Source organism: Biomphalaria glabrata, chromosome 5, assembly GCF_947242115.1.
Source record: "Biomphalaria glabrata chromosome 5, xgBioGlab47.1, whole genome shotgun sequence".
Lineage (NCBI taxonomy): Eukaryota > Metazoa > Mollusca > Gastropoda > Planorbidae > Biomphalaria > Biomphalaria glabrata.
This window is the reverse complement of record NC_074715.1, coordinates 27,205,577-27,231,815: the sequence shown is the minus strand read 5'-3', so window position 1 is coordinate 27,231,815 and position 26,239 is coordinate 27,205,577. Positions and strand designations below refer to the sequence as shown.

General features: G+C 36.8%; 1 protein-coding gene across 2 annotated transcripts in view; it reads left to right on the top strand.

The window, feature by feature from the left end:
- Window positions 1-24,181, top strand: part of LOC106053606 (ADP-ribosylation factor GTPase-activating protein 1-like) — a 51,317-nt gene extending 27,136 nt beyond the window's left edge. Inside the window, exons 8-11 of one of the 2 annotated variants that reach the window (XM_056030114.1) lie at window positions 17,276-17,365; window positions 18,977-19,036; window positions 19,999-20,135; window positions 20,485-24,181. In XM_056030114.1, the coding sequence (XP_055886089.1) occupies window positions 17,276-17,365; window positions 18,977-19,036; window positions 19,999-20,135; window positions 20,485-21,040 (843 nt within the window). In that variant the 3' untranslated portion in view covers window positions 21,041-24,181. The remainder of the gene's footprint in view (window positions 1-17,275; window positions 17,366-18,976; window positions 19,037-19,998; window positions 20,136-20,484) is intronic. The other variant, XM_056030116.1, reaches the window with a different exon arrangement.
- The last annotated feature ends 2,058 nt before the right edge of the window (window positions 24,182-26,239 follow it).

Genomic DNA, 26,239 nt, shown 5'->3' with positions numbered 1-26,239 from the left:
AATAAACGACGTGGTCTACCGGATACAGAAAAGCCCACGGTCCAAGCTGAAGGTTGTCCACGTTGACCGACTCCATCAGTACCGTGGTGAAATAGAATCTGTTCGGGACGAACAGATCTAAGAAGGGGGCAGTGTTACGAATGAACAGTGACAGGTAGAGGTCACTATGTGTGACCCCGGCGAGATGACACAGCACCGAGTGTTATCTGGAATCTATGCATGTAAACAAAGACAGGATGGGACGTGCCTCACGTGTTGTTCCAGAGGACGAACAGATTTACGAAGGGGGGCATTGTGACAAATGAACAGTGACAGTTAGAGGTCACTACGTGTGACCTCGGCGAGATGACACTGCAGCAGGCATCCTCTGGAATCGACATGTATAAACAACAACAGGATGTGATGTTTCCTCCCATGTTGTTCCAGAGGGTACTAGCAGTGTTTTTGCAACAATAGACAAGCGATTAGGGACTCTTTATAAACCAGAGATGTTCATGTGAAAAGAGTCAGTACAGTCGTCGATACTGTTCTCTACTGTGCGAGACAGTAGAAGAGAGTGGACTTGAGCCGTTACAGTCGATACAGTCGATGTAAGACGTATACGCTACATGTTACAGTGACGAATTGTTATAGTTATAATTCAATAAAGTTATTTAAAGCTGAAAGTTGAGTCGTCAAGTTCTTTGCAGTGTTTCTTTTATTTGTGTACCTAGTACATTTAGCCAGAAAATCAGAAATACGTAACAGTATATATATATATATATATATATATATATATATTGTTTATCTACCTACCTATCTAACCTATCTGTTTATCTACTTGCTTAGATCTATCTAGCTCTATCTATATCTATCTATCTATCTAGCTCTATCTATCATATAGATCTAGATCTATTGACTTTCTCCCTCAATTCATCTAATTCATGTGTATTTTCTGAGTGTCTTATGACACACACTCTGTCTGTCTCTGTCTTTCTCTCTCCTTTAATTGGTTTGTAAAGAATTCGGGGACTAGATCTAGACTTAATTGCATAGGTTGACACCAAAATGAAGCTGTCCAGCCAGTGTGTTACACAAGCAACTGTTAGCTAACTGAGAACTGGCTTAGTTTGAACTGTACCCGTACACCTCCAATGAGCAGATCTACAACCTCCAAAGTCACATACAAATACGGGAACTACTCTCGCCCCCCCCCCTTTCTTTATTAAACCCTGTGTGGGTAGAAAAAAATAAGCAAAATATAAAAATATTTTTTTTTTAAATCTAAGGGGAAGAAATTTTACAACGATATCTATCACTAATGTATAATTTATTTCCCTTTTTCAATATCAAACAAAATAATTAATTACTTACCAATAATTAATTGGTTAATTTTTTTAAAATTGCTTTATGTTTTGTTAGGTACAATAAATAATTGTAAAAAGTTTCAACTTGATCCGAGAATGGGTGTGGAAGAAATGTTTAAAATGTTTACCAGACAGAAAGACATAGTGAGTTAATATTAGCTTTGTAAAATAGCAAACTAAACATTAATAATTTACTAAATGTACTATGTTTTTTTTTTGGGGGGGGGGGATCATTTAGCAAGCGGGGACTAACAATTGTGAACTGCTGTCAATGACAGGGAAACATTGTCTTTCTCGTTAATAACTTGACACTAGTGGCAGGTGGAGATAATACATTTGGGTTATAATTTATATAGGCTATGTGCTAAACACTGTCTCTCATTGTTAGGTGCGCAGACCACGTTACTCTTTGGTCATGTTCTTCTGGTAGTCGGCCAATGAGTCAACGGATCAGTGCTACTCCTCCAAGAGAATAGTCATTTTATTTTTAGATGTAGATGTTGAGGACATTTGATTTGAACAACGTTGAGCAGAAGATGTTTCCCTTCCCGAGTCTCAGACCGGAAGTTGTTGTTGAGTTGCGCGCTTCGAGTGAAATGTGCTATTTTTAGGGATGATGTTACCGCCCTGATCTAATGTGACAGAATGGAATACAAACATACTAAGAGAGTTCACTAGATCTAGTCGTCAAGTAATATATATATATATATATTTCCCTTATTACTTCAATGTTTCAGCGCATGTACTACCATGTGGCATTTAGTTTATACACTGACCAATAATGCCATCATTCTTCACATTATTTCTAAATTTAATTAGACATTCGCTATGTAAACAAATGGAGGTCGGAAGGAGGGCCTAGAATTTGTAGTTGTTAGGATTGTTTTGGTAAGAGCACCATCCCTCTCTAGTGTCCTGGTGAAGTGATACTACAATGGATCTGTGCTCCACTTGCTACTCATCTGAAACTTTGGGACACAAGTTGGTTTCAACATTAAACACATTTTTACCAAATGTATCTCCTGTGGGAAATGTTTTTTTTTTTTTTTTCAGAAAGTAAAAGGAATACACAAGACTATATGATTAGATCTTTGTAGGAAGCCCTGTGTTTTATTTGTTGTAGCTCCATATCTGAGGGTGTCTAGTGTCCAGGTCAGTGTGAGAGAGTTAAGTCGTCATCAACAAAAGCTACATCAGCATGGAATAGGGGACATGTTGTATTTCTTAAGGACCCAAATTACGTTAAACTGCCTTTACCTTGCACCTACACATTGACATGGCCCAAATTTTTAAATCGTAGGACACAATCTTTCCCCATGGAAGAGCCCAAATCATGTTTTTTTCTAGAACATTCAGTTGTTGAGAATCTGATTAGAGCCTTCGCTAGAATTAACTCTTCAAAATGCCCGCTAAATATTCGAAATCGTAAACAAATAGACTATAGAAATTCCCTTCACTGATACCATCGTATTGGCATGATCCCTTGTAGTTAGAGACTTTGACATTGTTGACATTCATGCTCCAGGTCACTGTTTGTTTTGGGTTATTTGTAATGACCACATTTGACGTATCCCCCCCCCCCAATACTCGATAGACACTTGTTAATTGGTCTCTAATGCAATGGTTTTGGGGGAGAGGGGGTCGACCGTAGGTGGAGAAAGATGTTGCATTAATTAGAAGTAGTAATTAAATCTAGACAACAGCTATGTTAGTTGTCTGTTGAGTTTCTGTTTTTAATATACGCTGGAGAGGAGGGTAGCGGATACCAAGGGTAACAAGATGATATTACTTCTTTATTTGTACTGGGGCTGGTGGGCACAACAACACAAGTAGATCTGCCTAGATGACTGCGTCTCCGTCTCTTCACATATATGCTTGCTTCTTTATTTGTACTGGGGCTGGTGGGCACAACAACACAAGTAGATCTGCTTAGATGACTGCGTCTCTGTCTCTTCCCATATATGCTTGCTTCTTGATGTTTCTGTCATCCCAATGACGTCTCTTTTGTTTCTCTCCTTGTCACAGTCACTTTCGTTCTTTTGTTTTTTAATTGCTTTTGTCCAATTTAATTTGTGGACTAGTTGGGGAAGGGGGGGGGAGGGGTAATCTGGGAGAAGGTTTCCGTGCAGTATTTTATAAAAGAAACATAAAAAAAAAAACGAAACGTTAAAGCTGTCTCTATGTCTTTAAACTTGCGTTTAATAAAATCACTATATTAACTTTTTTTTCAACGTAACGAAGCACGGGTTACAGCTAGTATAATTCTAAAATCTTCTTACATCAAACCATGTTGCCAACTTCGACGATGGGATAAAAGTTCCGTCTCTTTTACTTTGCTCCGTTGATGCGCTTGTATTGTTGTTTTAATAACGCGGCACTCCGTGATTCCACGACTTACCCGGACACATAGCCACAGCATTTAGCTTAAATATTGTTTGACTTGTTCTATTTAGTAGGAAGCACAAGATGTATCATTAGTGTGTTTGAACTACTGATAAGTGCATTGTTGACTTCTCATTTCTTATCTCCTGGGACACACACATATCAATTATGTAGATGCAAATCTAATTAGCAAACAAAACCTGCAAAAAGTTTTGCCCTGCGGTCATGTTCTAACAAGCAATGATCCAATGACATGCTACGGTTCATCTTCGTTGTGTGTGTGTGTGTGTTCCAATAACATCCCATTTCTCGATTCTGCAGTTAAATAACAAACAAGTTATATGGAATATGGCTTGTGAATGTGATCTTAGGCAACTTCTTTTCATAGAATGAGTGGAGTTCTAGATTAAACAGGAGAACCAGTTGGCGAGTATGGACTGAACATAGTTGACAAAAGACATAAGGAAGCTGAATCACTGCCATGTGACCTGCCTTAGAACATTCCATGAAAATATCCGACACAGTGGGGGAAACAAAAAACTCAACCCTAGACTATTAGACACAAACATAATTCTAGAAGTCTTTTTAGAGCTTACCAAACAAAAAGTCAAATTGAATTCTAGCACTTTTTATGTTTGCATATATCTTTTTAGATATATTTTTTTTTTAGGTTTTCAATGTACGAATTATTAATGACTAAGTTGTTTTTACCAATTTCTATCAACTCACTCCGTTTTGTGTGTCTGGTATACGTCATATCTCCCTCATTCTTGTTTCGAATCAATTCTAATCTTTGAACAATTGTTCATTGTCCCTAACAAATTATTAGATCAATAAGTCGTTATGAATCAATTTTGTTGTTCTGTAGAGTATATATATTTAAAAAAAAATTAGCTGAAAGTTAAAGGGAGACAAGTCTTGTGTAGAGAATTAGGCAATACGATTTGCAAGATATCTACAATAAAATACAAACATGAAATTTGAATGTAAATATTATATATAGTAGATTGTATGTTATTGTAAATATTCTATGAGGCTGTATATTAGAGTGAATGTATATGAATCGATTCTAAAAATAAACGTCTAAGTTTTTGTAAACCTACGTTGTTTTAAGTACCATTGTCACACATGATTTCTTCTCTACAAAAACATATTCACTTACAAGAGTATTTTTCGAAATTCCAGTATTAAAACGCACCTTACTAAATGCACAAATTGAAATTTAATATGAGTCTGCATGGTCGATGAAAATACAGATATTAATCTAATATTAACCAGTTAGTTAACCAATTGGTGGTTATTAATTAATTTTCTGTCTTACAGAAAAGGGAGTTAAACCTTGCAGTTTTAGAAGTGGCAGTAAATTTGCGGTTCTTTCCCATGGATAACTTTTTTTCCTTTATTTTCCCTGCTTTCTCTTCCATGTGTACATCTAACTTGGTTGACCAATGTTTATTTGTACACGTGTGTATCAGAGTACAAGTTATTGTTTTCATTTTGCGTTGAGTTGTTGCACTTGTTCTATTCCTGTATGCATTAACATCGTCTTCATAGAGCTTCATGTTGTCCAACTTTACCGGAGTCTTGTCTTGCCTTGCATAATTAGCCTGACAGGATCTGATACACAGGCTCTCAGTGAGCGTTAACATCTAGATCCTTGTATTCAACAAACACTTTTCGGATATCACAACGTTCATCACTTTATATTCATTTAGGCAGGGCCAGCCACATAGGCTCCTTCATAGGCCCGCACTCATTCTAAGAGTCAATTAGTATAGGAAACCATTGTAACTTATAGGCTTCGGGTTGCTTTCTGAGTTTCCAGGAGCTCATGGAAAACTCCTCAAAACTCATAATAAAACTCCTGAAAAAATAGACAAAATTGTCATTTTGGAGTGTTAATCAATATGTAAAACGCCAATGCTATGCGCGATTAAAAAAAACGTCATTGTCAGATTTTATTTAATAAAAGTGTAATGCAAAGACTATTTTCCAATACTAATCTTAATTTCCATTTATTATTCTTATCCCTATCCCGACTAAGCGCCGCTCAATCCATTTCGCATAGGGCCCCTCAATGGATAGGACCGACCCTGCACCAAAGCTTGCGTTTCTTCATGTTTGATTTCTGAAGCTGGACACAATGGTCTAGTGAACATGTTTGATTTCTGGAGCCTGAAACAATGGTCTAGTGAACATGTTTGATTTCTGGAGCCTGAAACAATGGTCTAGTGAACATGTTTGATTTCTGGAGCTTGACACAATGGTCTAGTGAACATGTTTGATTTCTGGAGCTTGACACAATGGTCTAGTGAACATGTTTGATTTCTGGAGCTTGAAACATTGGTCTAGTGAACATGTTTGATTTCTGGAGCTTGACACAATGGTCTAGTGAACATGTTTGATTTCTGGAGCCTGACACAATGGTCTAGTGAACATGTTTGATTTCTGGAGCCTGACACAATGGTCTAGTGAACATGTTTGATTTCTGAAGCCTGACACAATGGTCTAGTGAACATGTTTGATTTCTGGAGCTTGACACAATGGTCTAGTGAACATGTTTGATTTCTGGAGCCTGACACAATGGTCTAGTGAACATGTTTGATTTCTGGAGCCTGACACAATGGTCTAGTGAACATGTTTGATTTCTGGAGCTTGACACAATGGTCTAGTGAACATGTTTGATTTCTGGAGCCTGACACAATGGTCTAGTGAACATGTTTGATTTCTGGAGCCTGACACAATGGTCTAGTGAACATGTTTGATTTCTGGAGCTTGACACAATGGTCTAGTGAACATGTTTGATTTCTGGAGCCTGACACAATGGTCTAGTGAACATGTTTGATTTCTGGAGCCTGACACAATGGTCTAGTGAACATGTTTGATTTCTGAAGCCTGACACAATGGTCTAGTGAACATGTTTGATTTCTGGAGCTTGACACAATGGTCAAGTAAATTTCCTTCTTGAAATAAATATTCTAATTCAGAATTTTGCACAGAATGCTAGACTATATCAAGTGATCAGGACAGTTGTTCTTAGCATGCACATGTTTGTTTTACTTTTCATCTGGTCATTCATTGACAGTGCATTCTTATAGTAGTGCCACTGTTATCATTTATCTCTAGTCCTTCCTTTGTACCCACACCATGTTGTTGAGTGCAAGTCCCAATGTAGAACTCCACAATTTGTAACATCTGCACATTTCTGGGGCAAGATTCGTTTAGGTATTTGGAATGTGAAAAGTGTATGCCCCCCCCCCACACGCAGCACACACCCTCACATTCTCTCTACACACCAACACATTGATAGTTTTTCATATCGCTATGCGTCACTCTGTTGTGTGTGTTTGTGTGGGAGCGGGGACATGCCCCAGTTTTCCTGCACCTACAACACAACAGCAGTCTTTATATTTCTTGCTGTTGATATCGACTTAGTTAATAAGTGGAGTTCTTGATTTTCATTCATTAGGAGATGTGGGCTTAGTTTCATTTAGATCTGTAAGGCCTTGGTTTGTCCACGACCCCAATAGTTGCCTCCACGTCCTCACTCTCTTTCCAGTTGACGTGTTCAAGTTAGTTATTCCCCGGGTTTTGATATCTACTATCTTCTCCATAGTTGAATGAAGAGATCTGTCTTGTGACACTGTCCACATTTCCACACGATACTGACTCTAATTGAGAACATCACTAGCCTTGTAGGTTTCTGATTTTGTCTATTAAACTTCTAGAATGAAACAACTTTTGTTTTCTCCATGTTCAGTTATTTGCTTAGAAATGTGTGTACAGCCAATACAGAAACAGACATTGAGGAAAGTAGAGTATTAATATAGTTTGTTAAAGAGAAAATCCATTAGTCATACTCATAATGTTTAATTTATTATTTCTTTGATTTTAATTAGATCCTTTTTTAAAATCTTATTACAAATGTTACGATAACCTCAACATAAATGAGATAGACAAATAATGCTCCCACGTTGTTGTTGTTTTTTTGGGGGGGGGGGGGGTACGATGGTCCTAAAATTGCCCCTCCCTTCTCTACCCCAATTTCACCTCTGTGGCAGGGATGTAGTTTGTTGTCGCTTGGCACATTCCTGAATGGGAGGTCACGTTTCAGTGAGCTCATGACTTAGTTCTAGATCATCTTGTCCTGGATAGAGCAGCAGTCGGTTTATGTCAGATGTGACCCTAAGTTTCTAAGAGCAGTTTGTATGGAGTGATAGCGTGTTCTCTCTTGGGCTGGCTGTGTAAGTATCTGCACCATTTAGGTAGGCCCACCCCATTGGCCTAGGGCAGTGAAGATATTTTAAACTCTCTGGAGCTTCAACTAGATCTTGAATCAGAAGACATTAGATACGTGTTTTGTTTTCTTAGTAATCATAGATACATTTTTTATGGATCAAAGAGCTTAATAGTTACCAACTAGAGATTTACCACATAGTCGCTGACCAATAAAGCCAGTCGATGACTTGCATGTCACTCAGAAACTCAGAGTAAATTAAAACATTCCTTCAAACAACGTGCATTTTTGAAACACTAAATCTTATAGGACCATCGCTGTTAGATTAAAGCTAATAGATCTATCTTAACAATTATAAATTGTAAAGCGGATTTGTTCACTGCTCTGATACAATGATTCTATTTAGATCTGATAACTTGGCGTACGATATTTGTATTACTCAGTAACATGTATTCTAGATCTGAGTGAGTTATGTTAACATGTTCTTTGACTTCATAGTTAATATTTCATTAAAGATAAACATCTTCTAGTTCCACTGTTTGTTTGTAAAGTGTAGTACATGAATGTATGTCTGCCATAAGGCGCGTGTTTTTGTCAAGTAAAGTATCCCTCTCAGCTATTGCGATGATGTTTCTACGGTCGACGTTTAACGAAAGTGTCAAGTGGCCAGCACAATGACCAATCCCCTTTACTTCCCCTACTCATGTGAGGTCACCATTAGAGTTGGTTGGGCTTCTATACAAATACCGAAGTTCAAAATACAAGTTTTCCCTGAGATTCGAGACTCCTCCCTGAGATTCGAGACTCCTCGGCTTGTAAGTCAAGCGCTTTACCACTCAGCCACCCCGCCCCCGTGTGTGAGTGTATATGTGTGTATATATGTGTGTGTGCTTGTGCTTGTAATGGAAAACTGCACATATTGTTTTCTCCTGGTTTAGCTCTAGTGATGACATCGACTTAGTACTACTGGGCTAAAGTCCATTTCTGGTAGTTTTATGGGCACTATTGATCGGAGAAACTGGACCAGTCGAACGGACCGTCCTAAGACTCGAAGTGAAGTCTGACCGCCCTGTGCTGAGCAGCCAGGGTCAAATAGCATCAGAGGGAGACGGGTTGTTGGTCAATGAGTTGTGTTAACTAGTATAGATCATAGACCTTAACGAAGATACGCCAGTAGTAACACACAATACAAGTAGATCGTAGACCTTAACTAAGATACGCCAGTAGTGACACACAATACAAGTAGATCGTAGACCTTAACAAAGATACGCCAGTAGTGACACACAATACAAGTAGATCATAGACCTTAACAAAGATACGCCAGTAGTAACACACAATACAAGTAGATCGTAGACCTTAACTAAGATACGCCAGTAGTGACACACAATACAAGTAGATCATAGACCTTAACAAAGATACGCCAGTAGTGACACACAATACAAGTAGATCATAGACCTTAACAAAGATACGCCAGTAGTAACACACAATACAAGTAGATCGTAGACCTTAACAAAGATACGCCAGTAGTGACACACAATACAAGTAGATCATAGATCTTAACAAAGATACGCCAGTAGTGACACAATACAAGTAGATCGTAGACCTTAACAAAGATATGCCAGTACTGACACACAATACAAGTAGATCGTAGACCTTAACAAAGATACGCCAGTAGTGACACACAATACAAGTAGATCGTAGACCTTAACAAAGATACGCCAGTAGTGACACACAATACAAGTAGATCATAGACCTTAACGAAGATACGTGAGTACTGACACACAATACAAGTAGATCGTAGACCTTAACAAAGATACGCCAGTACTGACACACAATACAAGTAGATCGTAGACCTTAACAAAGATACGCCAGTACTGACACACAATACAAGTAGATCATAGACCTTAACGAAGATACGCCAGTAGTGACACAAAATACAAGTAGATCATAGACCTTAACGAAGATACGCCAGTAGTGACACAAAATACAAGTAGATCATAGACCTTAACGAAGATACGCCAGTAGTGACACAAAATACAAGTAGATCATAGACCTTAACGAATATACGCCAGTAGTGACACAAAATACAAGTAGATCATAGACCTTAACGAAGATACGCCAGTAGTGACACAAAATACAAGTAGATCATAGACCTTAACGAAGATACGCCAGTAGTGACACAAAATACAAGTAGATCATAGACCTTAACGAATATACGCCAGTAGTGACACAAAATACAAGTAGATCATAGACCTTAACGAAGATACGCCAGTAGTGACACAAAATACAAGTAGATCATAGACCTTAACGAAGATACGCCAGTAGTGACACAAAATACAAGTAGATCATAGACCTTAACGAAGATACGCCAGTACTGACACACAATTGCTTCATTTGGTAGAAAACATTGGAACAACCATCGGCCTTCCAACTTTTGACTTCTGTGTCCGCGTCTGCTGTCCTTGAAGTCAGGCCCATGTTGACATCATCTATCGTGGTCAACTCTATCAGCCTGGGGAAAAATTTCACAAGCTAAAACTTGGATTGGATTATTTTTTTTCATCGTTCTTAATTCTGAAACTTAAAGTTATAATGTGTGTGTGTGTGTGTGTCCATGTTTCAAGTCAGCATTGGCTTGTTTTATTTGAGCTACCTTCAACACCAGTTCAATGAGCTCGTTACAACAGAGCTACCTTCAACACCAGTTCAATGATCTCGTTACAACAGAGCTAACTTCAACACCAGTTCAATGAGCTCGTTACAAACAGAGCTACCTTCAACACCAGTTCAATGAGCTCGTTACAACAGAGCTACCTTCAACACCAGTTCAATTATCTCGTTACAACAGAGCTACCTTCAACACCAGTTCAATGAACTCGTTACAACAGAGCCACCTTCAACACCAGTTCAATGAGCTCGTTACAACAGAGCCACCTTCAACACCAGTTCAATGAGCTCGTTACAACAGAGCCACCTTCAACACCAGTTCAATGAACTCGTTACAACAGAGCCATCTTCAACACCAGTTCAATGAACTCGTTACAACAGAGCCACCTTCAACACCAGTTCAATGAGCTCGTTACAACAGAGCCACCTTCAACACCAGTTCAATGAACTCGTTACAACAGAGCAACCTTCAACACCAGTTCAATGAACTCGTTACAACAGAGCAACCTTAAACACCAGTTCAATGAGCTCTTTACAACAGAGCTAACTTCAACACCAGTTCAATGAACTCTTTACAACAGAGCTACCTTCAACACCAGTTCAATGAGCTCGTTACAACAGAGCTAACTTCAACACCAGTTCAATGAACTCGTTACAACAGAGCTAACTTCAACACCAGTTCAATGAACTCGTTACAACAGAGCTAACTTCAACACAAGTTCAATGAGCTCGTTACAACAGAGCTAACTTCAACACAAGTTCAATGAGCTCGTTACAACAGAGCCACCTTCAACACCAGTTCAATGAGCTCGTTACAACAGAGCCACCTTCAACACCAGTTCAATGAGCTCGTTACAACAGAGCCACCTTCAACACCAGTTCAATGAGCTCGTTACAACAGAGCCACCTTCAACACCAGTTCAATGAGCTCGTTACAACAGAGCCACCTTCAACACCAGTTCAATGAACTCGTTACAACAGAGCCACCTTCAACACCAGTTCAATGAGCTCGTTACAACAGAGCCACCTTCAACACCAGTTCAATGAACTCGTTACAACAGAGCCACCTTCAACACCAGTTCAATGAACTCGTTACAACAGAGCCACCTTCAACACCAGTTCAATGAACTCGTTACAACAGAGCCGCCTTCAACACCAGTTCAATGAACTCGTTACAACAGAGCTAACTTCAACACCAGTTCAATGAGCTCCTTACAAACAGAGCTACCTTCAACACCAGTTCAATGAGCTCTTTACAACAGAGCTAACTTCAACACCAGTTCAATGAACTCTTTACAACAGAGCTACCTTCAACACCAGTTCAATGAGCTCGTTACAACAGAGCTAACTTCAACACCAGTTCAATGAACTTGTTACAACAGAGCTAACTTCAACACCAGTTCAATGAACTCGTTACAACAGAGCTAACTTCAACACAAGTTCAATGAGCTCGTTACAACAGAGCCACCTTCAACACCAGTTCAATGAGCTCGCTACAACAGAGCCACCTTCAACACCAGTTCAATGAACTCGTTACAACAGAGCTAACATCAACACCAGTTCAATGAGCTCTTTACAACAGAGCTACCTTCAACACCAGTTCAATGAGCTCTTTACAACAGAGCCACCTTCAACATCAGTTCAATGAGCTCTTTACAACAGAGCCACCTTCAACACCAGTTCAATGAACTCGTTACAACAGAGCAACCTTCAACACCAGTTCAATGAGCTCTTTACAACAGAGCCACCTTCAACACCAGTTCAATGAGCTCTTTACAACAGAGCTACCTTCAACACCAGTTCAATGAGCTCTTTAAAACAGGGCTACCTTCAACACCAGTTCAATGAGCTCTTTACAACAGAGCCACCTTCAACACCAGTTCAATGAACTCGTTACAACAGAGCTACCTTCAACACCAGTTCAATGAGCTCGTTACAACAGAGCCACCTTCAACACCAGTTCAATGAACTCGTTACAACAGAGCTAACTTCAACACCAGTTCAATGAGCTCGTTACAAAGAGCTAACGTCAACACCAGTTCAATGAACTCGTTACAACAGAGCAACCTTCAACACCAGTTCAATGAGCTCTTTACAACAGAGCAACCTTCAACACCAGTTCAATGAGCTCTTTACAACAGAGCCACCTTCAACACCAGTTCAATGAGCTCGTTACAACAGAGCCACCTTCAACACCAGTTCAATGAGCTCTTTACAACAGAGCAATCATTTACTTTATTTGTTTCATTAACCTTTACACCTGTTTTCATTAAGGAAACTTGAACATTTCTATTCTGTCAGCTCAATTTTCTTTGACAGAACTGATTCTGTTTCAATTTTTAAAATCTAAATTAATTATACAAATCTGTTTTGATTGAAATACATTTGAGTATTCAGCCAGTTTCCATTGATTTACGACACTTCATTGCTAACTAGTAATTAGTGCTTATTGTTACGAAGTTTAAGAATTTAAAACTGATTAGGAGTTGCTGATACTAATGCTAATTAACAGTTCCTTGCTATTCTAAGCTATGTAATTAGGTAGACCTACAAATGATATATTTATCTTATTTGTCTATATAATTGGTTTCATTTAGAAAGTGCGCGTGCCCTCAGAGTGTATGAGACAGCGTAGGAGAATCTGGAGTTTTATTTGTCATTCGCTGGAGTACTTCTCTGTGTGTCATTCGCTGGAGTACCTTTCTGTGTGTCATTCGCTGGAGTACTTCTCTGTGTCTCATTCGCTGGAGTACTTCTCTGTGTCTCATTCGCTTGAGTACTTCTCTGTGTCTCATTCGCTGGAGTACTTCTCTGTGTCTCATTCGCTGGAGTACTTCTCTGTGTGTCATTCGCTGGAGTACTTCTCTGTGTGTCATTCGCTGGAGTACTTCTCTGTGTCTCATTCGCTGGAGTACTTCTCTGTGTGTCATTCGCTGGAGTACTTCTCTGTGTCTCATTCGCTGGAGTACTTCTCTGTGTGTCATTCGCTGGAGTACTTCTCTGTGTCATCCGCTGGAGTACTTCTCTGTGTCTCATTTGCTTGAGTACTTCTCTGTGTCTCATTCGGTGGAGTACTTCTCTGTGTGTCATTCGCTGGAGTACTTCTCTGTGTTTCATTAGTTGGAGTACTTCTCTGTGTGTCATTAGTTGGAGTACTTCTCTGTGTGTCATTAGTTGGAGTACTTCTCTGTGTGTCATTCGCTGGAGTACTTCTCTGTGTGTCATTAGTTGGAGTACTTCTCTGTGTTTCATTAGTTGGAGTACTTCTCTGTGTGTCATTAGTTGGAGTACTTCTCTGTGTGTCATTAGTTGGAGTACTTCTCTGTGTGTCATTAGTTGGAGTACTTCTCTGTGTGTCATTAGTTGGAGTACTTCTCTGTGTGTCATTAGTTGGAGTACTTCTCTGTGTGTCATTAGTTGGAGTACTTCTCTGTGTGTCATTCGCTGGAGTACTTCTCTGTGTGTCATTAGTTAGAGTACTTCTCTGTGTGTCATTAGTTGGAGTACTTCTCTGTGTGTCATTAGTTGGAGTACTTCTCTGTGTGTCATTAGTTGGAGTACTTCTCTGTGTGTCATTAGTTGGAGTACTTCTCTGTGTGTCATTAGTTGGAGTACTTCTCTGTGTGTCATTAGTTGGAGTACTTCTCTGTGTGTCATTAGTTGGAGTACTTCTCTGTGTGTCATTAGTTGGAGTACCTCTATGTGTCTTATTCGCTGGAGTACTTCTCTGTGTGTCATTAGTTGGAGTACTTCTCTGTGTCTTATTCGCTGGAGTACTTCTCTGTGTGTCATTAGTAGTAGTACTTCTCTGTGTGTCATTAGTTGGAGTACTTCTCTGTCTGTCATTAGTTGGAGTACTTCTCTGTGTGTCATTAGTTAGAGTACTTCTCTGTGTGTCATTCTCTGGAGTATTTCTCTGTGTGTCATTAGTTGGAGTACTTCTCTGTGTGTCATTAGTTGGAGTACTTCTCTGTGTGTCATTAGTTGGAGTACTTCTCTGTGTGTCATTAGTTGGAGTACTTCTCTGTGTGTCATTAGTTAGAGTACTTCTCTGTGTGTCATTCTCTGGAGTACTTCTCTGTGTGTCATTAGTTAGAGTACTTCTCTGTGTGTCATTCTCTGGAGTATTTCTCTGTGTGTCATTAGTTGGAGTACTTCTCTGTGTGTCATTAGTTGGAGTACTTCTCTGTGTGTCATTAGTTGGAGTACTTCTCTGTGTGTCATTAGTTGGAGTACTTCTCTGTGTGTCATTAGTTGGAGTACTTCTCTGTGTGTCATTAGTTGGAGTACTTCTCTGTGTGTCATTAGTTGGAGTACCTCTATGTGTCTTATTCGCTGGAGTACTTCTCTGTGTGTCATTAGTTAGAGTACTTCTCTGTGTGTCATTCTCTGGAGTATTTCTCTGTGTGTCATTAGTTGGAGTACTTCTCTGTGTGTCATTAGTTGGAGTACTTCTCTGTGTGTCATTAGTTGGAGTACTTCTCTGTGTGTCATTAGTTGGAGTACTTCTCTGTCTGTCATTAGTTGGAGTACTTCTCTGTGTGTCATTAGTTAGAGTACTTCTCTGTGTGTCATTCTCTGGAGTATTTCTCTGTGTGTCATTAGTTGGAGTACTTCTCTGTGTGTCATTCGCTGGAGTACTTCTCTGTGTGTCATTAGTGGGAGTACTTCTCTTCTGTGTGTCGTCTTCTGAACACTCTCCGCCGGCCACATCAGACTTACACACATGTGGTCATAATTTTAGCACAGGTCACGGCCTCCTGAACTACATCATCTGCTGAACGTTGGATCATCTCCAGCGTTATTGATTTTGTTGCCGATGGACCCTCCTCCCTCCCCAATCTCCTCTATACCCCCTCTCCCCATTCCTTTCACCTAATCTTGTATTCCTCTCCCCCTTCTCCTTATTTCCTGCTCACCGTGTTATGCTTGCATCGACAAACTAAAAGATTGTCTCCTGGCCAGTCCATTAGAGTCTTAGTTCCCTCCCGTCTGACTGAACTGGCTGTGCAATTTTTGGGCCATTAGTTTGGAGTTATGGCTCTTTCGTATATAGGCATCTGTGAAGTTTCAAAGATGAGAACATAAACGTCTTTCATGTCCGCCCTATCACACTGTTAGGAAATAAGTCATGGAGTGAGGGAGAATAATAGACATGACATTGTTGAGTTTTAAAAAAAATGTTTTCAAAAGATGGGAGGGGAGAAGTGTACTATTTTGTGTGGGTGTTTTAATATTGGAGGGGATGCATTTCTATTCGTATTAATTGTGTGTGTGTCAATAAATTGTAGTCACTATAACCAAACCTCTCTCTCCTCCCCTTCTGGCTCTTGTTATGCTCTAACATTGTTTGTTTCACCAAATTGTCTAGACATTATCTTATCTTATCTTATATAATACAGACGTTACTTCAAAAAAGAAGATGATTACGTTCTACGCGTCATGCATTTAGTCATGCATATTAACCAATGACTTAAATTCTGCCAAGTCACTGGTTTTCCTGGCTAGCTCAGGCAACCCATTCCATGCTCTAATAGCACTAGGGAAGAAGGAGTATTTGTACAAATTTGTCCTAGCATATGGGACGAGGAATGTGCCTTTATCTTTGTGTCTTTCAGAGTATTTTATTAAATTTTGTTTTTGTATTTGAAGATTATGGTTCAGTGTTTTATGTATGATTGCTACTTTACTTTTGAGCCTTCTGTCCTGAAGGCTTTCTAAATTTAGTGATTTTACTAAAGGTGTTACTCTGGTCAAATGTGAATATTCGTTTGTTATGAATCTCACTGCTCTATTTTGTGTCTGTTCCAGTTTCTTAATGTTTTCTTGAGTTGAGGGATCCCAAACGGAGGATGCATATTCTATTATTGGCCTAACCAAGGTTAAATAACACTTTAGTTTTATGTTCTTATTTGATTTATATAAATTTCTTTTAATAAATCCTAATGCTTTGTTTGATTTTTTTGTAGTTTCATCAATATGTGGATTCCATGACAGTTTTTCATTTATTATAACACCTAGGTATTTTGCGTTTTTAGTCTGTGTTACTGGTTTACCATGAATAAGATAAGTGGAATTAATTTGTTTTAGTTTTTTTGTTACTCTTAACAACTGACATTTTTCTGGGTGGAAAGACATGTTCCAATTTGATTCCCATTTCTGTAATTCATCTAATTCTCTTTGTAAAATATCTGTGTCTTGTGTTGTTTTTATTGTTCTATATATTATGCAATCGTCTGCAAATAATCTGACTTTTGTTCCTGAAGTAACATTAGAGCTAGAGACTATGATGAGAGGACCAACAGAGATATAGCATTCGTTTCTAGATTTAGGTTCACATCTAGAGTAGCGTAGTCTTACAGCTTTAAGTCAGTTCCAATGTTAATGAGTTAAGTCTAAACCTAACTCTTAGTCTTGACACTAGGAGAGTAAATAAATGAAGAAATTAAATGCATCAAATAAATACAGTTAAATGTTTCTTGAACGAAATGATTCGTACATCTGTATCTGTGTATCCAATGCTAACTTTGATGTTAGAGTTAAATAGTATTGGAGGAAGTATGTTGTTTGCAGCTTTGACTAGACCCCTCCCCCCTCAAACTGCTGTCAAAATGTTTTTATTTGATTGTTCCTTTCTGTGTAGGCCGCTCAGTTGGCCAGTACTACAGCCCAAAAAACCAAGGAGCTAGGTGCCACAGTCAGTGAGAACGTCATCAAACCAACTGCTGAGAAGGTGAGTGCTTAGTGTTGCATGTCCCTCACAATGTGACAAGAGGAGAAGCATAGGGAATGTATTTATGTTGTAGATTTCACCATCGTTTCTTTCTTTCATGTTGTACACATTGATGTAGTCTGTATAGCCTGCCATTTCTCTTTTTATTATCTGTGTTACATTTATGAAATGTTCATCTATTTAAATGAAATCATGTGTCTCCCAGGGATTCTATAAACATGACTTCCATTAACATAACTTAATGTCTACATGTAGCTTTGGGTAAGTGTAAGGACATTTAATTCCAATTGGTTTCATCCTTCAATACACGCAGCATTCTTTTGTAAGCCTATGTTGTAGTGCTGTCATATTTTCCCAACAAAAATCTTGTCTAACATTTGACAACCCAAACTGGCTTGAACTCATTGATTAAGAAGTTTGAAGACTGTTTCTTAATAGTGTAGTCTATATTGTACTATGTATTTTATGTATAAAGAAATACCACTATATCTTGATGTGGAAATCTAAATATTGTTTGCCATCAGTCCTTGGCTGACATGTTGCTACATGAAATAATGCCTTCTGTCACCACTTTAGTCTGGGATATCAAGGGAAAATATTTTCATTGAATATTATTTTAGTTTATTTGATATGTTTAGTTACTTTCAAGACTTTTTATCAATTCATTTTTTTTTAATATTTATAATAAGTTATAGGTTTTCTTAACAATTCTGACCCATATAAGTTTTCCTAACAATTCCATTCACTAAACACAGTTTGATGGCTCATTCACTAAACACAGTTTCTTCACCCTGTCACTAAACACAACTTAAACAAAAAATATTGTTAGTTAATAAATAACTTTACTTATTAAAACATTTATGATATGAATTTATAAATAAATAATAAATGTTCGAATTATAAAAGCTTTTAAAGCAAGTAGACATCTGCTCATCATAACTTTGTGTCTCTCTGACTCTCTTTGACTCTCTCTCTCTCTCTGACTCTCACAAACATAAGTAGACATCTGAAATAGAAGAAACAAAATATTTTCTATTGACACTTAGTCATCAATACTTTGCTTTTCTTTAACCCACCCCACCCCCTTTTCTTACCCCTGAAGTTGTCTTTCTTGGACTTCTCAGACTAACACACATGAATGTTAATTCTTTTCTAGATCTTTTTTTTTGTTGTTGTTGTTTTTCCATTTCTTTTGGCTCTTTTTTTCCCCATTTCCCTGACAGAGAAAGTTCTATTTCCTGAAGATGTCTCTTTTATAGAATCAATGATTTATCTCAGTTCCATCAGTCCTCCAGAAACTTGAGACTTAAGCATTCAGTCTCTGAATAGAAACATTTGGTGTCAGAAGTTGGTGTTTTGAGAACTAGTTCTTTATTTCTCTACACATTGCACCTGTGGTTTTATCCTCATCAACATTTGAATGTTGGACTATACAGTTAGTTCTCTTTGTAATTAGTTCTCTTTGTTATCTTTTAGACCACTCAGGTCACTCTAACATCATTCATACCTGACACACACACCCACAGGACAGAACTTCATTTGTTATAGTACATAATATGTAAAGAGGTGAATTCTCAGACCCTAATTATGTTTTTTGTTGTATTTCATCAGGTGAAAGAAGGCCAGTTGTTAAATGAAGTGGGAACATCAATGAGTGGACTAGCATCAAAGGTTTTTATATTATATCTTTGTGTGTGATGTGAGGAAGTCTCATCCATTCATTACCATCCACCTTCTCAGCCTTGGAAATAAATTACTAGTTTGGAAATCTCAGGGTTTTATTTTTTAGTTGTTAAGAATCAATTAGTTGTAAGTGCTGCAAAGTGAATAAAAAAAAAAGGAAAATTTTTAATGAAGAAAAATCCATTTTAATTCTGAAATGTAAACGTCAGTTTTGATGCTTCATCAGTCAGTCAAAGAAAAATTGTTGTAGATGTTTTGGACATATTCTTCTCCATCCTACAAACAATTTCTTATTTTTCATCTTTATTTCCCAGTGGCTTAAATGAATACATGTGGGTGTACAATGGAAGTCCTAAAAATGCCATAAAATTATTAGATTTAATTTCTGATAGTTAGAATTAAGCTCACAATTTGGTCATAAGTGTTAAGGTCAAAGGTCAAAACACTGACCTAAAAATAATTTTCAATGAATAGACAGTTGTCTAAATTATTAAGAAATAAAACATTGCCTGCCGAGACCAAAGCAAAAAAATTGGGTAATAAATGTCTCCCTTAAGTTGAGAGCTGAACATAACACTAGGAAGTTGATACCAACTACAAGAAGTAATGTGGTGACAGTTTTTAAAAAAATAATTGTCACAAGAAAGGCGATAAAAGCAGGAATCATGAATAAATTTGAAACTTTAATGCTGATGATTATTTAAGGCAATCAAAGAGACTATTATTGCTAGGTAATCCTAGTTAATAAAAATGTCTTCAATTCCGAATATTAAAGATGAGTGTGTTTTTTTATATGACTACACAAACCCAGCTGCGACCTGCTTATTTTGTCACAAATTCCTAAAAAAACAACATATATGTTAATTTGTTTTCTTTTATTTCAAGAACAGGTTCTATTTTGTTAGTTCTTGTTCCAATGTTTGTTTTTGATCTGACTCTCTGTCTCCCAGTTGTCTGCTGCTGGCACCAAAGGTTGGAAGGACTTACAGTCTTTATGGAGTGAACCTAAAACCACACTGACCTCAGCAGACACTAGTCCAGGAGAGAAATCTTCACTACTGAGTAGATCGTCCTATGGCAGTGGAGAGTAAGTTCCATTCCTCAGTGTTATCTTTTTTACTTTTTTTTTTTTTGTTTTTTTTTTACCTAAAGAGGTAGAAGGTTAAATTAGTTCGATTGTAAAGAAAAAACTATTTTTCATGTAAAATATTCATTTAGGTAAAGAAATATTACAAATGAAATGTATTTCTTAACACATTAATTCTAATTCAAAGTTAAAATTTTCAAAAATTAAATCACTCTGAAAGGTCAATATTAAGATCAAATGTATAATTGTATTTTTAGTAACCATTAATTTCTTGTTAGGTTCTTTAAAAGTGACACGTTTTAAAAAAATTATGTTCTTATAAAAGTGTTTTGTTTTCTCTGTCTGACAGAGACTCCTCTAAAAGTCATCTTCTGGCAGAGGACGATGAATCTTGGGGAGAATGGGGACAAGACTCTGATTGGTCATCCAAGAAATCTAACAAACAGAACTCTGACTGGTCAGCTGGGAATGAAGATGACCTTGAAGCCTGGCTGAATGATGACAAGTCCACCATGTCTTCTTCCACTGGAAAGGTGAAAAGTAAAAAGAAGGCTGAGGAAAAGAAGCATGATGATGACTGGGATACTTGGAGGAGTACGGAGACAGTCAAGTCATCAGTCAAGTCATCAGTCAAGTCTAGCTCCTCTGCCACCTCTAAGAGCAAAAAGAAATCTCAGAAATCTACTGAGGATTGGGACAATGCTGACTGGAACACAGGATTCTCAGAGTCTTCTTCCAAACAGAAGCAACCTCTGGTGGGAAACCTCCTTGACCTGGATGATGGCAATGGGTTAGTGTCAAGTGGTGCAGGAGATGGCTGGAACAATGAGGTCTGGGCAGAGGATAAAGATGAGGATGATGAGTGGCAGACCTTAGATCTTGCTGATGGCAATAAAACCAGATAGATTGTGCTGGTGCTCTGTTTTGTCTGTGTACCTGTGGTCTCCTCCAAGTGGAGACAAGATTGTTGCTGTTGTATTATACTGAAACATTTCATTTACCTTTAAAGTCATCTTGTTGTTTGTATGCTCCCAAAAATGTGAATGCTAAAACACAGCTGTAAATTTAGCAGCATTGAATCCTAAATGTCTGCAATATTTACTAATTTCCTAAAACATCTTAGCATCCTGTTTATATGTCATTGTTTAGTTTCTCAAGGTTTATTAGTTTAAATAAAATATAACAATGTTGGTACAGTCTTAGAATGACTTATTTAAGGGTAATGAAATAAACTAAAATTGAATTAGATTAGTATATTGCAACTTCATAATGTCTGTGATTGACTTGAAGTTGCAAACCTTTATTTCTTTATTTAAAACATTTTTTTCTATTCAATTGTAACTGATGAACAACCTGGTTTGGAATAAGAGTTTTTAAAAATAACTTAAGAAATGACTTTTAAGTTATTATGAATTTCACTGTATTTATGTTTGGGTCAGTTAAATGCTGATCTGTATTGAAACCATTGATATTTTCTTTAAAGTTATTTCATGTTTAATTTGTGTATTTATTGTCCTGAAATTTTGTCAATTAATCAAAAGCTCTGTAGACAAATTAATTTGAATTCTTTTTTTTTTAATGCTGTAATCTGCAATATTTTAAGTAGGCGTACATCTAATTTGATTGAGAAAAAAAAAAAAACATGTTTGTTAAAAAGAGTTTAAAAATACAAACAACTAAATTTTAATTTGTGAGATCTGGAAAGTTTTAGTTTTGGTCAGTTCTATCATATGAAGTATCATTCCGATCAAATTTCTGTGTTCATCCTTTATAGGTTTAATGATCCATAAGCTCCTACCACAGTATCATGTGTCTTTTATGGCAGAGTCCTAATAACATAGGATGGGTTTGAAAGTTAGCAACAGGTTTTTAAACTTTGCTTTAAGAAGAGCTCATGATGTCTCGTTGTGACTTGTTTTAGTGAAAACCAGATGTGCTTCACTTTTTTATTTTTTATTTTTAAAAGTAAAAAAGTAAAAGTCAGTAGCCCCAGTGTATAAGCCCAGACCTGGGAAAATAGTATTTTGAATTATTTTTTTGTTATATTTTGAAGGTATTAAAATATTTTTTGTTTCAAACTAGACATATTGTTCTATTTTGTAAAGTTGTTTATTTATTTTTTGTATTAAATCTAATTTTTTTGTTGTTATTATTTTGAATTTTTTCTTTCAGATTTACCTCTCATTGGGTATGTTAAGGATTTTTCAAACTGCAATCAGAGCTATTAGAAAACAAATTGATCCATTAAAATTCTTTCAAACTATTTCTGTGCTGTCTTAGAACAAACAAAAATTCTAGTCAGTGCTTGAATTGGTCGGATACATTTCTATGAAATATTTGTCAATTTTGTATTAAAGACATTATTATTCCTTTCTCATAGAGATGATGGTAGATGTGTACAACTCAGCATCTTATGTCCCAGAAATATACTTGTTTATAATTACAGGTATTGATCATTTTTTATCTTGTTGCAACCAAGGATTTGTTTCATTTTTTTTTTATTTAATCATGCTATAAGTTTTAAGTAACACCTCAATTCAAAAAATTCTATAGAATTATGTGAAACTCAGGTTTTTTTTTAATATTTTTCTGGGAAAGGGTATTGGGGGGGGGGGGGGGCATGAATAATGAAATTTTATAAGATGATGAAGTGAATGAAATCAAGTTGCTGTGTCTATTTTTTTTCCCCTTTTTTTTTTAGTAAAGATTTTTTTAAATCTTGTGTTTAAGTTCTGAAACTTGTATCATTTGTTGCTGATAGTAAATGATGTCATTAGACCAAGAGGACCAGGTTCATTTGTCTTCCATAGTGATTAAGTTTGCTGATATCAGAACTGCTTCATTTAGCCATTGGGTTATTTTCATTATTTGTAGTAGTGAAGTTGTGACTTTGGTTACATTGGTGTGTGTGCATTGGAACACTTATTTCTTAGATTTGGATTTCTAACCTGTGACCACACATTGTCTTATATAATAGTTGTATTGTATTGTAGCCTGTTTGCCTGTCTAAACAGTTAATAGGCCAACAATGTCATAGAGTTTAGTCTTTATCTCTGTATAAGTTTTTGCATTTGTTAGAAATTTAAACATTTTATTTTCATGCCATGTTTACTATTTATTTAACTTCATGATCTATACATTCATTTCATGTAATGCTTTGACAACACATTTGTCACTAATGGTTCATCTGCAGAACATAAGACGTAAAAGTGGTCCTCAAATCCACTAGATTTAATGAATTGTTCAGTTGCGCAATCAAAAAGATTTTCATAGTATAAAATTATTTTGTCTTATATGGATTTCATTAGTAAGTGGTAGTTACATTGGATGCCATTGGAATTCTATTTGTTTTACTCTATGTTGTCCTAGAAGTTTTGTGATAATTTGTTTAATGCTTCCCATGTAGCAAAGGTTTGATAAGTGGAGTATCACTGTAGGCTATTGCAGATGCTTGTATGATAGGTTTTGTTAGTCTGACTACACCTTCAATTCTAATTTGGATGTTGATTGAATATAGAGCTGTAGAGTTGATGTCCACACATTTATTTCATTCTTATTCTGCTAACATAATTGTGGGTCTGCCCTAAGATCTAAGAATGTAAGTAGTTAGAATAAACAGTTGCAAAAAATGAAGTTTCGCTAAGTATCTATAACAATCTTTTATTTCTTGAGGTGTATAATTGTTGATCACATTTCACCTACAGACTGCTTATGGTTAGATATACAATGTATCACTTGTTTATATGGTTCTAATGGTTGTCAGCTTTATCAAGATCATTTATTGCATATGAAAGATATGTCACTATTATACTCATAACTAGGTTTGAAATGTGTTCGTCTCTGAAGTGTTGAGTTGATACACTTTTTTGGACAGGTATCAAGTCTAAATGTAGGTCATTGTTGAGGTGTCAGTATTAGTGTCTAGTTGTTTATGATTCACATGTCTATGTTACCTACTGATTTTACACTTGTATATTCTCTATGTAATGACCATCTCATTGCTGCAGGTTATTAAAAATAAACTCATTGAATGTGGAAAATGTTTACATCGCTTTTGTGTTGTCATCTTATATTTGTGTTTTAATCTTGTGTTTTAGTGAATATAATGTATCACTCTCAACTGGTGACTCGTTGCACTTATAACACTCATTGTGAACAAACGGTAACAAGATAAAATGAAGAATTCTTGCAGGGTGATAAACATTCACATTAAACATTCACAGTTAGCATTGGCCGTCGTAGTTGGCTTGGGCTTTCATTGGATGCCACAGGGCAAAGGAGCTGTTGGTCGCTCGCCACTATATGCAAGCCACCTTAGCCATTAATATCATCGAATCGTTCATAGGCTCATGCAGTTCCAAGTTTGTTTAGTAACTTAATATAGACATGTTTTACAATACATATTGTTATTTGAAAAAAAAAGGGGGGTCACGTATTTCTAGGGGTTTTAATAGCATTAAGTTGGAATTTTTTATTATAACCATATAGGCTTATACGCTTATATATGCATTCTTATTCTGGCTCACTTCAGCATTTTAATTATAGATATATGTCTTTGAACAATCTCATAAATATAAAAAAGCTTTCGCTATAAGTGATCCGATCGAAACTTGCGAATTTGTTGCAAAAATGTCATTGAAACCTTTTTCCTTGAATTGTTTTTTGTTTAATTGTGGGAGAAAAGTGAGTACGTTGAAAGGTCACAAGTCACAATGTAGCACAATGCGATGTCATGGGGCGCCTCTGTGTTAACTATACATGCCTTAGCTGTGGCGAGGTTTACCCTCTGAAGTTGTCAAATATTCTTTAGCCCATAGTATTATATAAGCGGGATTAATCTTCATATTAATTTGTATTGAATTGTATTGTGAAAAATCACTGAACAACAATCTTGCATAAGTGTTGGGTGAGTCTAGTAGACATAATTTTAAATATTTAATATAACATCTTTTGCACCTTTTTCAAATTGTAAACAGTCTAACTTAATAGAAAGACCATTCAAATTGTTGTCGGTGTCAAAACGATACTAGAGGTCATTAAGTTCGATTCATCGTGACAAGATTCTTTTTATTTGGACCTGTGCTCCTGTGATTTTATTCCTAAATATTTGTAGTATATGTCACTGGCGGACCTGGGATGGGGGAGGAAGTTATATATATATGTATACATTTATACATAAGTTTAGGGTCTACTGGGCATTAGGGTTAAGGTTTAGAAAAAAATCGCCCCCACCCCTTTCTATTCCGCTCGTACTATATGTTACATGGCTTAATTAAGTCCATTAGCTTGGTGCGTTTTTTTTCCCCATCAATATACACATTGTAGATCTATCTACATGTTCATAAAGAATTATGATTTTTAAATAGGCTACAAAGTATGCTATTTTTAGACTAACTGCAAATCCCTTAAGTTTATTTTCAAAGATGAACGAAAACCAAATCGATAAGATACAATTCCGATTCTCATGGCGCGTACGATTTCTTCTTTATATCTGTGGAAGATACAAAACGTACACCTGATTAAAAAAAAACAAAAAAACTAAAATTTCCGATTTTCGTGACGTGTCTTTTTTTTTTATAATCTAGTTACGTCTGAAAAAAAAAAAAATTAGACACATAGGTTTTCTTATCTCCAATGTAATATTTTCCATATGGCGATATGTGACACTGCTTGTTTAATATTTAATCTCGTTCACTGAGTCCTTAATACTACTAAAGAGAGCCTAAAGGGAACAGAAGCCAATATCAGGCCCTATTTTATTTTTTATTTTTTTACAGTAACAAATATCAGTTTAAATAGATAATTATATAAGCATTTAAAATGCAACATGCATAGGAAACACCTAAAATTTAATAGGGGCCAGCTAGGGGTTAGGCTTCTGCTCCAATTAATCTGCTTTTGGTTAAGGGGACGTCGTTTTTGTTGTCTGGCCTTTCTCTTAGTCACCCCCGACGGCAGCCTCATGGCAAGAAGCGAGGCAGTGGATGTCATGGCGTAGGTCATCAAGATCATTTGTCTTACACTTTGCGCCAGCAGGCTTTCTCGATGCGCCGTAGGCCCCCAGGAGGCCAGGTTGTCAAACAAGTCATAATCTTCAAGCTTGT